General features: G+C 44.1%; 1 protein-coding gene across 2 annotated transcripts in view; it reads right to left on the bottom strand.

Moving 5' to 3' along the window:
- Window positions 1–2,408: 2,408 nt before the first annotated feature.
- FAXC (failed axon connections homolog, metaxin like GST domain containing) overlaps window positions 2,409–12,648 on the bottom strand; it is a 69,397-nt gene continuing 59,157 nt past the window's right edge. For both annotated transcript variants that reach the window (XM_032338993.1, XM_032338992.1), the window contains one exon: window positions 2,409–4,948. In XM_032338993.1, the coding sequence (XP_032194884.1) occupies window positions 4,659–4,948 (290 nt within the window). In that variant the 3' untranslated portion in view covers window positions 2,409–4,658. The remainder of the gene's footprint in view (window positions 4,949–12,648) is intronic.

Genomic DNA, 12,648 nt, shown 5'->3' with positions numbered 1-12,648 from the left:
TTCACCTGGGGTCCGTGAGCGCCTCAGGAATCCGTGGATGATTTCAGGTCTCTAAATCTGCACTTCTGGGTAAAATTTTGTGTATTTTCATATATGTATTTTTCTGGTAATAAGGCAGAGGGCTTTTATAGGATTCTCAGAGGCATCTCTGAGGTCAATTTAAAACCACTGCTTTTTAGCACGTGGCCTGCTTTTGGGTAGACCTTTCCCATGCAGCCATCAGGGAAGGAGATGATGAAAGCTGTGTTTCTAGAGGGAGGGGAGATTATAATGAGCTGAGAAGTCTTCTTGCAGAACTGAGGAAGCTGGGCCTTAAGAGGTGGGCATGAGGGACACCTGGGTGGCTCAGTTGGTTGAGCAGCTGCCTTCGGCTCAGGTCATGATCCCAGCGTCCCGGGATCGAGTCCCACATCGGGCTCCTTGCTCAGCAGGGAGCCTGCCTCTCCCTCTGCCTCTGCCTGCCATTCTGTCTGCCTGTGCTCGCTCTCTCCCCTTCTCTCTCTCTGATAAATAAATAAAATCTTTAAAAAAAAAAAAAAAAAGAGGTGGGCATGAGTTGGGCCAGCGGACAGAAAGGGCAGGCGTTTCAGGAGAGAGGCTAGCATAAGCAGAGGCAGAGGGGGGAAATGAGGTATGTCTAGGCAATGGCAACCAATCCAGCCTGGATGCACTGGATGGCTCACATGGAGGAGTCGTGGGAGACACCCCAGGGAAGGAGAAGAAGGAAGAGGGGAGGATACCAGGCCCCAGGGAGCGGCCCTCACCCTGAGGCAATACAGCACACCCTCAGGGCCAGAGCTTTTTAAAAAAATTAGTGGTGATGGGTAGAACGGATCAGGGAAGTGACCAAGCATTTAGAAGAGGCTACCACAGAAGTCTAAGGAAAAGAGGATGACCTAACATGAGGGTGCCATGTCTGTTCTGTTCCCCACTCCATAGCCAGGGTGGATCCCAGGGCCAGGCCCAGGGTAGGTGCTCCTTAAACACACAGTGAGTGAGCATATGGGCATGCATTCTTAAATAACAAAGAATAAGGAGTCTTGGCTACTTGCTATCATTCGCACAGCCTAGCAGTACCTTGCAGAGTAAACCCTAACGAAAGATCGCTTGGGTTGGCCTGGACCGGACTGAATGGACATGGAGGACAAGAGCGGAAGACTCTAAGCACTCTTGGAGAGAGACTGGGGACAAGCTGGCTCCATGGGCACAGAGCGATTTCTCAGGGGACGTGGGTTTTCAAAGGAAACCAAGTCAAAATGGTGCCATGGCAAGAACCATCTAAGGCCGGGCAAAAGACTTCAGTTCGGATCCTGCCCTGCAAATGAACACACGTGTGATGCGGGGCCAATAACAACCTCAAAGGCTCTCTTGTAAGGGGCTTCCTACAACCAACCCATGGCCCAGCCATACACTGCTTAATTCTACACTTTCTCTCAAATAATCTAGACAAGACCCATGCAGCTAAAATCCCTAGCTCTTCCTTTCCTTGAACACTACTTCAGGAATCCTATCCCAATACCTAATACCACAGCATACACAGGCAGGGTTCACTGGAGCGTCAGACTGTAGTTGTGATTCAAGTCCAAGTTGCTCTAAGTCTATAATCAGTCACCTGGGTAGCCCTTGGCCTCAGGAGCATCACTGTTCACAATTCGTTACATTACAACAACAAAATGGCAAACTCTGAAGATACGGTTTACCTCTGCATAAATTTATGTTGTCCTTATATCTACTCTGACATATGCAGATACTGTTGCTGCTCCTCAATCCCGATGAGTGGGGATGAGGGGCAAAGGGAGAGGGAGAGAGGGGAGAGATTTATTGGGATAAAAAAAGAACAGGTGGCTAGCGCGGGTCTTCTGCCCAACCTAGAACGTCTGTTAACATTGAAGATCACACTTTCCTTAAGTTACTTTCCAGTAAAAAAAACCAAAAACACAACTTGAACAAGTAAGCCAGATAACCAAAATGTCCCCTAATTTCTTGTTATTTTTTTCTTGTAAGTAGCACCTGTTCACCATATTGGAGAACACTTCAGATCTGGGGAGCTTAGGAATGAAAAAGAAAATCAAAATTAAAAAGATAAAATTAAAGCCCTCCCAATAAAGCCTACCCAGGTCATCCAAACCACACCGAGTCTGTCTTGGTTATTTTGTTTCCATAACCCACATTGGAAAGGTCAAACCTGGGGATATAATTCCAGGGTTCCAAATTAAGTTACACCTACAAAATGTTTGGCTACCCAGTCATGAGCTGTCAGGCTGGTACCCAAGACTCCAAGTGGTAACGTCCATTCAAGCCCCTGAGAGGCACCCGGATAGAATGACAATGAACATTGTCTCTCCATGTACTTGCTCTCCAAGCAATGCACGATAAAAAAAAAAAAAAAAAAACGCAACTCTACACAATCATAGCTTAATCATTCTTGAAGTAAAGATACAACACACCTGGTGCTATAAAGTAAGGATAAATCATAGGCAAAATTCCAAACACAACTCTCTCCAGCTAAGAGTGGGGACAAGGCAACTCGGTCCTTGCGCGGATGGGTCAACAGTCCATCTGTTTGTCGAATTCGCATTTCCAAGCCCAAAGTTTCCCTAGTCACACGGAACTACCACCGGCTGGCCTTGGAACACACTCATTAGAGACAGAAGCGGACAGTCCTCCCAAGTGACCCTGGAGATGAAACACGATCCTCCATTCATAGCTTCTGCACCACATTTTCATTAGGCACCAAACAGTCCTCTCCAAGATGAATGGTTTTAATAAGATACTAACAACCAGGTTTCCTGTGCAGTAAGAATGTCCAACTCAGGGCATCTCTTACACGGTTGCTTCAATGGTAAACAGCCTCAGCAACTCTCCCTCTTTACCTCTCAGTGGAATCCACAGCATTTTAGGATGTTTTTTGCAAAAGCCATATTCAAAGAGTCTTTGTCAAGCAAAGAACATGAACATATCCCAGCACATGTTGCTGTCTTTAAAGTAGTGTCTCTTGAGCCCCTCAACGCATAACCATCGCCCCGTGAGCCCGCTGTGATCAGAAGCAAAGCAGTTCTGGTTGCAGATGTGAATCTGAACACTGACTCTCCAGCCCAAATCCACGACCATTACCCCAGCATCCTCACCCCCTCTTTCACTGGAAAATGTTGTAAGTCACCAAAAATAATGTCTTCAGAGACAGAGGGCCTTAGCAAACACAGTAACCCCAAGGGTCCCTGTGCTCCACGGGGAAGGGGAGGGAGCACAGGGAGGCTATGGGAAATCCTTAAGAAACATTAACGTTTGTCCCCGGCATTGCCTTCCTCTCGCAGGGCAATGGCTGAGAACACCGGAGAAGTTGCATTAGGAAAACTGCATAGAGTGTGCACTGCACGAAGTGCTTTGATGCCCGCGCCGTGATTCTCTTCACAATTCATCATTTCAGCACATCTCGCAAGGTCTGTTTTCAAAAAAGACATTACAAGCTGGCAAGCATCTGCTTAGAAAAATCAGCCAAATCCTTTCCCCTCCACTTCCGTGAAATCCGTCATGTTCCTGAGCTTTCCTCCCTTCAGATAAACCAAACACGGGCAACTTAACGCTCGGGAGTCGACAAAGGACAACACTCCAGCGTGCGTTCAGGCAACGAAAGAAAGACTTCTGCAGACACACAGAACTGAAGACGGTTTGCAGCTGTTGATGAGCTGTGAGGGCATGTTCAAGGTTCTCTCCGCCAAAGAGTTCGACTCAAGCAAGATCCCAGGAAAGAACGAGGACCGAGTCCCAGCTGTGCCTCTGCGCATGTTTCGTCTGCTCGGCTCTGGCGAGTGACGGCGGCTGCTGCTGGCCGGACGTGGAATCCCTTTGCCCTCGCATCTCCGCACGTCGTCGGAAGCACAATCGAGAAGAAAAGGTGTTTCCGTCGCAGCTCTTCCAAGAGGTTTCAAGCGCCGAATGTTACCCCAGGAATCCTCACAACACCCCTGTGAGGTAGGTAGGTGGAGAGTAGTGTTATCCCCACCTTACAGGTGGGGGAAATGAGGCACACGAGAATTAAGGGACTTGCCCGAAATCACACAGCTAGTCACTGGCAGGACTGAGAAGAAAACTTATACTGATTAGCACCTAGCACAGTGCTTTGCACGTAGTAGGTGTTCACTGAATATCTAGAGATTTTATTTGAATTATCGCAACATACAATATACACACATAAAATACAAGCAGCCACCATAGAACCCTTGTCTCCTACATGTCTCCTGATGACTTCTCGGGTTACTTCGAACCCACGTGAAGCAAGGAAGGGCGCTCGAGAGTCCGTCTCACAGCTAAGCCCTCGGGCTGAAGGGGATCTACGGAATCGGGATCCACAGACGACCTGTTCTTGCCCCTGCTCTGCCACAGGATGTTAGTTTTCTAATGAAAACAAAAATGGATTTCAGGAACCATGCTGACATTTTTTTTGTTTTGTTTTTTTTTGCCTGTTTTAAATGGAGCCATCTTAATGGTTCTGTGTTTCGTTTGTACAAAAAGAAATAAGGCTGCTATAGTCCAGTTAGCTTGTGAGAAGTGTGCCAAGCACGAGGATCTCCTCCCAGCTGAGCTGGATTTCTACCTGGGAAACTGGACCCCCCCAGGAAGTGGCAGCTCGGGCAGAGGACGGTCAGCGAGGCTGAACATCACTTGCACTGTTCGTGGTCTGTGTAGTCATCCATGTCCACGTCGGAATCAAAGAGCGAGTGTCCAGTGAAATCCGTGTCTGGGGTTCTGGAAAAACTGTTCTCTGCTCCCTCATCTTCAAAGGTCTCTGTCCTTGAGTAAAAGCTGAAATCCAGCAAGGGCGTGTGGGTTTTGCTGCCTTCGCTGCTCTCCTCAGACTCGTAGATGGTGTTGTCGTCATCGTGGTGCCACTCGGGCCAGAATTTCCTCCTTATCCTCTCACAGTACATGGCCAGGTTGATCAGTTCACCTGTTGGGGGGAAAGGGGTAAGGAAAGTCAGGGTTAATTCTCAAAGGCAGCAGTCTACCAGTTAGCCACTTGGCCTGGGGAATTCATTGGGAAGAATATGGTGGGGGAGACGTTCACAATATTTTCCCACAGAGGGACCATCGGATATTTAGGTTTTCACGCGTTTAAGAAGAAAGGTAAGCAGGAAAAGTCAAATTCGTGAGTGGGCTGAGTGAGATTAAGGAGGGAGTCCTATGGTGGGTAGTTTATCCAAAGTGGCAGCTAAACGACCCTCATTTGGCCGTGTCAAGCATTTTATTATTTTATGTTTGTTTATCAAGAGAACTGGTGCTTTGACTGGTTCATATTTGAATTAAAATATAGCCCATGGAAATACACCAACTATTAGCTGGATTAAGTCAGCCAGAAATAATCATTCATTCCACAAATATTTGTAGTGTTATTAAGGACTGCGTACTATGCCACATAGTTGGAAAAAGTTATGTTAAGATGTAAATAATCCTAAATAAAATGGATAACTCAGAATTCTCTGTGGATGAGTGTACCCACAGGCACATTTAGTAAAACAGGTTTTTAAATATTTTTTTAAATAAAATGGAACAGCTATACCCATAATTGTTCCCACTCAGTCACTGGGCTACTTCTTTTCATGTGAATCAAAGAAACACTTTTGTTAAGTCACTAAAATTGTCCAAGCGTTCGTCTGAAACACAACACAGAATAGGACATTCATTTCCTAATTCCTGATGAAAAAAGGCGAGGGTGAGTTTTTGCCTTTGATCCACCAGATGGCAGCATTGCTTACAAACACATAATTTGTCACTATCCCTTTCTGGATTTCCTAGCCCTAAGAATATTCTTTGGATGTTTGTTTTTTAAAAGTTATATAAACATCTCATTATACAGGTAATCCAATGTTTCACTGATGAAATTAGAAAATAATGGATACACCAAAAATAAAAGAATTACCAATAATCACAACTGTAATAACATTTTTGTTTCTGTTCTTCCAGAGATGTATAGACATATATATGCTTACATATATTTATACTTGCTATTTAAGCATTTACTATATATTCTGTTTCTTATGCTACTTTTACCCCCTTAAGAACCTGTAGTAAAAAACTTTCAATTTCACGCTATTACCTGATGACTGCACAGTAGCTCATTATTCAGATGTACCATTGTTTATTTTGTTTTTACCATACCCCCTTTATGGCCATATAGGTTGTTTCTGTATTAATGGGTCATTGATTATAGCCTTCAACTACTCTATTTTCTATCAAAGAAGATAAGACATTCTCATTTTGGAAAGTGAGAACCCTGTATATAAAAACGGTATAAATAGATAAGGGAGAAAACATAAGGCTCCTATAATCTCATCAATCCCAGGTCATCACGATGAACATTTTGGTGAAATTTATTTCAGCATATTTTCTATTTATTTGTCATTATTACCACTTCCTGTTACTTTGCGTAACATTATTATACACATTTTCCAACGGAAATTTTTCAAAACTTGATGGCCTCTCTGCTTCAGTAAGCATGCTGCCTATAAAACATGAAGAAGCGATTCCCCTACTCCATGAGCCCTACAAACTGGTGGGCTGATATCGCTTCCAGGGCACTATTTTCAGTTGCCTCGGGTCATAACAGCTCCCCCCATACTAAGAGTCCATTCCGACTGCCCCCTACTCAAGGAATTTACATACAAGCCCAGGAGCCAGAAGCCAAGGAGCCACCATCAGTGCTCCCTGAAAAGACGCAGACAAACCCTCCCCTTAGATTCTCCCTCAGGGAAGCAGTCAGGAAACACCTCCCCAGGTACTGCTGCCAGTCCCAGTTAACCAAGACTTGGACAAAGCTGTGGAGGCCCCAGCAAGGTTTGGCCAGTGGGATGGGGGGTGGGGGGCAGGCCTTGGAGTGGGAGAAAGTGATCAAAGATGGACTATGGTCACTTCACATTGGGGTCTGGAGAGAGCTGTGTTTGCCTCAATCAAGACCATTCGCTCGGAGCTGTTTAGCAAGCAGCTAGAAAGTCAGAATCTATTCACGGTATCCACAGGATCTACACCATATATGGTTCTAGGCGCTTCTCCTGTGGCTGTTTTTTCTACAGCCTGTTGCTTCACTTTTCTTCCAGGAGGGCTGCCCTGCCTTTGTCCTGTGTGACATGAATTCCCCTTCAGCATGCAATAATAAAAGTTAATAAAAATAATAACAGCAAACATGCATATAGTCTCTACTGTGTACCAGGCACTGGTTTGAAATAGGATTTGCAATAATCCTACGAAGCAGAAACTATTATTATCCCCATCTGTCATGGGAACATGGAAGCAACAAAGAGGTTAATTAACTTGCCTAAGGTCACATAGCTAGAAAGCTGCAGAGCCAGGATTCCAACACCCAGTCTCCAGACTCCGTGCCCTTCACCACGAATCTATTCTCTCCCCCCCACACATACAGCCTGGTTTGGGAATTAATAGCTTCACACTCCCTGTCCCAGAAGCTTTTTCTGTAATTCTTCCTGGGGTCTTAAGAATTATGAGGGGACAGGTACTGCCCCTCAAAGATAATGAGTTGTCAAGAAGTGATCATTCCATCATGGAGTCCAGAAAGGGACTGCTTTTGATAAGCAAAGACTGGGAGCCCACATACCCATCCTCAAATCCCACCACTGATAAAAACAGTGGGAGGGGGGCGCCTGGGTGGCTCAGTGGATTAAGCCGCTGCCTTCGGCTCGGGTCGTGATCTCAGGGTCCTGAAATCGAGCCCCACATCGGGCTCTCTGCTCAGCGGGGAGCCTGCTTCCTCCTCTCTCTCTGCCTGCCTCTCTGCCTACTAGTGATCTCTCTCTGTCAAGTAAATAAATAAAATCTTAAAAAAAAAAAACAAAAAACAAAAACAGTGGGATGAAGAATGAAATGCTATGGCTGAGTTCTACCCCCATCTGACTTCGCCAATCCCTTCTGTCCCTGGATTCTCCAGCAGCTGACCCACTCAACATGCTACCAGACAAAAGAAAAGAAAAAAGTTGGCAGTAGAAATTTTGTGTGTGTGTGTGTGTGTGTGTGTGAGAGAGAGAGAGAGAGAGATGCCTGTGTTAATATAAATGCCTACACTGAAGGTGTGAACCTTGTGAAATAATAGAAAAACTGCATTTTTTTCAAAGTGTACCTAATAATGAGATAACAAGGTCACACCAAAAAAAATGGTAAAAATTAAAGTCTAGTAACCTCCAACGTGGAGGGTGAGGTATTGTAACTACATGTCTGGTGGAATTATAAATCTCTATAACCTTTTTTTTGGATAGTAATCCAGTGCCATCTGTTGAAATGTTAACTGTACCTATCTGTTGGCCCAGAACTCCACTTTTATGTCTCTATTATACTAAGATAAAAACCCCGGTACGTAAAGATGTATGTATATGCATGTCAACAGCATTGTGTCAGTAAAAAATAAGGAAGAAAAGAAAGATGAAAATGACCTGAATGTCTATCAATAGGGATTGATAGAATAAATTACAGTGCATCAATTCTATATATTTTGTAGTTGTTAAAAAGGTATGGCATTCTATTAAATGAAAAGAGCAAGTTATAAAAGTAATGTATAGAATGCAATTCCATTGTCTAAAAATAGTTTTAAAAAAAACCCAAACTATTATATACATGTATGTAAACTTGCATATGAAAAAGAAAGGCAGAAAAAGATTCATTCCAAATTCTTAATATTGATTATTCCATGGTGGGGATATTAGACATGGATAAGGGGAAGTCATAAATCTTTTAAAATATTCCTATTAATCCAAGTTATTTTGACAACCATTGTATTTTTAAATCTAAAGTTCCGATAAGGTACATTAGTGCAGTACTAATGAGTGACTGGTGTTATGCTCGGGCGGCTTGAGAGGCCATTTATCAGAAAGCCAAATGGTCCTCGACCCAGAGGTCACTCCCAAAAAGAATTTAAGAGCTTTTCTCTTAGAGGTCCTCCAAATGGAAATATTCCCCAATGCTCTTTGAAAAAAAGTGACTAATTATTTATTTGTTGTTTGTTTGTTTATTTTGCATCACTGCAATTTCTCTAATGTTCAAAAACATTTTGGGGTGCCTGGGTGGCTCAGTGGGTTGAAGCCTCTGCCTTCGGCTCAGGTCATGATCTCAGGGTCCTGGGATCGAGTCCCACATCGGGTTCTCTGCTCAGCAGGGAGCCTGCTTCCCCCTCCCTCTCTCTCTGCCTGCCTCTCTGTCTACTTGTGATCTTTATCTGTCAAATAAATAAATAAAATCTTTAAAAAAAAATGTTTTGTACAATTTGACACTGAAAACGTTGTCTACCAGCCCCAGAACCCAGGACTCTGTTTCTCCCAGCTGCCAACTGTGTGCGGCAGGAATGAGAGTGCGGGAGAAGTGCGGGGTGGGGGTGGGGGGAGAGGGCCAGCAGGTCCCAGCAGCACCTGTCCAGCCCTCAGGCATTAACCAGCAAGTATTTGGAAAACATGGGGCTGGCACCCCCACACGCTTATTACAGGCATTTCCGCGGCACCCCCCACTACAGACCTGTGTGAAGGGCTGACCTCACGGAGAGCCCTGCTTGCTCTCTTCGGCATTCTGTCACAGGGCAGGGAGGGCACAGAGCATATCCTCTTCAGAAAAGTTTGAAATAAATTTGAATGGTGTGACGAAGACACCACCTTCCCCTCAACTCCTTGAAGCTAAAGGGGAGGGGCACCGGGGTGGCTTAGCCGTTAAGCACCTGCCTTTGGCTCAGGTCATGATCCCGGGGTCCTCGGATCAAGCCCCGCACTGGGCTCCCAGGTCGGTGAACCTGCTTCTCCCTCTCCCTCTGCCTGCTGCTCCCCTTACCTGTGTTTTCTCTCTCTTTCTGTCAAATAAATAAATAAAATCTTAAAAAAAAAATAGAAAGAAATTTAGCTATACAGACCAAGAGCTTAGACCTTTTGAGATAGAAATTCCTCAACTAGAAATTTGGCTTAAGGAAATAACCAGAGATAAGCAAGAATATAATTTTATACAATATTCACTAGAGAATATTAGTTTAAAAATTATGTGAAACAAGAACAACTCCAGAAAGAGAAGATTAATCACATCGATTACAATGTAGCCAGGGCATAGGATATTATCTAACTACTACATATGTTGCTTTAAAGCATATTTAACAACAAGGGAAATGGACATGATACATAGTTAATTAAAACTACAGGTTTATAAGTGTATCAACATCATGATCCCAATTTTTCTGAAATATACACATACATGTACTTGATGAAAGATGAGGACACCAACCACAATATTAACAGTGGTTCTCTGTAAGTGACAGGAGGCATAAGTTCTATTTTTTAATTTTTCTGTCTTTTCTAAATTTTCTCCAGCAAGGAAATATTTCATGTATCTACATCTATAATACACAAACACATACTAAGTATATTTTAAGAACAGCTTAATATTCAAAGTCTGTCCTCTTACTCCCTTAAATTAAGGAAAATTTCTCAATATTTTCGATGGTTCTGCTACACTATGTGGCTAGATACTGTAATTAATATCTAGGACCAAAAGCGAATATTATACACACACACACACACACTCACACATGTGGCAAGGCCAACAGTGCTTTGGATGTTCCAAAGCTAAGGCAGAAAACTGCCTGATCCAAGCTTTGATGCTCCTAGATTTGTGCCAGTTCGAAAGCATACAGGTGCTTCGTTGTTCCTGCTTCCCCTTCCTCTTGTTACTTCTTGGGCAAGTCTCCACCATAGAAAGAGCAAAGGTGGAGGAAGAAGTAGAAACCAAAGTAGTGGTTTGCCTTAGCAGCTGCCATCAGAAGGTTTGGAAGGCCATGCAACTAATGACCAAAATGGGATTTACAGACCCTCTGTGGACTTTAATGATTCGTGCTGCTCCCGGTTCCCAGGGAGAGCTGGAAGCTTCTAACTTGTTTAAGAACCAAAGTACACACAGCTACGTGCCAAAGTCCCTCACACATGGTGGTGTCAGATTCTCCCAAGTGTATGGATCTTGGGTGAAACTCAAAATTGATCCTCCAAAAAGGCTGACCCTTTTCTTTAAAAAGGACACTAAATGTCTCGAGTCCTTCCAGGAAGTAAAAGTGAAAAGGGACAAGTCATAAATAATTTAACAGACGATGTTTCATTCCTGCAAGAAGGGATTCTATAGAATTTGATAGTTCTAGTCATAATGGATAATACCCAAATGCTTCTGACTAATAACAGATGACGTCAGCTGGGTATGTTCATGCACGTGGGCGTGTGTGTACAACTGAGTGTGTATGGGGTATGTGTGTATAGAAGTATGTAAGTAGATGTGGCAGTGTGTGTGCTTGTTGGTGAGTAAGAGTGGTGGCAGGAAATAGGAAGTAACAGGAATAGAGTGTAGATATACAACATGAACTAAAGGGAACCAATATATCTTAGATGATTAAAATGAAGAGAAACTATTTTAAATGCTACAAACATCACCAATAAGGTAACATATTTGATTTAGGTAACTTCTAACACATTGCAAGACAAGGAACATCTCTGTGCTGATCACATAGGAAATTAAATGTCAGTCCATACTATCCCTAGCCTCACCCAGCCAAAGTTCCGGAAGACCTTCAGTCAATGCCTGCTCTATTCCAGCCAAGTCTGGTAATGTATCTGGAGACATCCTCACCAACGGGAGGATCTGGAGAATGATTTCTCCTGTCCTTTACCTGGCCTGAGCTTCTGGGCATGCACATGAATCACACACACACATACACACACACAGAGCTACAGCCTTCCCCAACCTTCCTATACACCCACCTGTGGCCACCACACGTGAGTGTTCACCTGCCTCAGTTTCTTGTCTGATTCTGCCTTGCTTGGTTCTGACCATCCATCCAGCAACATTAAAAACATGCTCTGCACTATTCACTGGTGACCTCGTCTACAACCCCAACCTTCTCAGCTGGGGCATAAATACCTTGGTCAACTCTGTCACTCCCCTTCCCAAACCCAAATACTGAACTTTGATCCCTGTATCAGCAGCCCCCAGGTACCTGCTCAGGTACTTCTTCAAATTGGAGATGACTCAGGGCACCCGGGTGGCTCATTCAGTTTAAGTATCTGCCTTCAGCTCAGGGCATGATCCCAGAGTCCTGGGATAGAGCCCCGCATCAGGCTCCCTGCTCAGCGGGGAGTCTGCTTCTCCCTCTCCCTCTGCCCTTCCTTCCCACCCCTGCTCCTGCTCTCTCTCTCACTCTCTCAAATAGGTAAAATCTTTAAAAAAAAAAAAAATGGAGAGGACTCCAAACAGTTCCCATTCTCGAGAGGAAGCCTCTCCCAGAGGCCCAGCTTTCATGTGCATCCCTCCTGTTCAGTCTGCTCCCCGACACACACATACACCAAGATCTGGTCTTTTGATACCAACCCACGCTGAGCTTACTGTCCCTGCCCCTCGCCTACTTGAATTCAACTCTTGGCTTACCACCCCCACACATACATTCATTCATCCCCTAGGTCTGGTCCTATTCATCCGCACTTCTACCCACCCTCCCTAGTCCATAATGTAACTGTGGCAGGCCTTACGGCCAAAAGATACAACAATTACTACTTACTACTACTAATAATAATAATAACATTTTATATAGTATCACACTATAAAACATTTGCAGACATTTCCCCTATTTTTCATAATCTT

The sequence above is a fragment of the Mustela erminea genome, chromosome 4 (assembly GCF_009829155.1).
Source record: "Mustela erminea isolate mMusErm1 chromosome 4, mMusErm1.Pri, whole genome shotgun sequence".
Taxonomy (NCBI): Eukaryota; Metazoa; Chordata; class Mammalia; order Carnivora; family Mustelidae; genus Mustela; species Mustela erminea.
The sequence above is the reverse complement of the archived record's forward strand: the minus strand, read 5'-3'. Positions and strand labels throughout refer to the sequence as shown.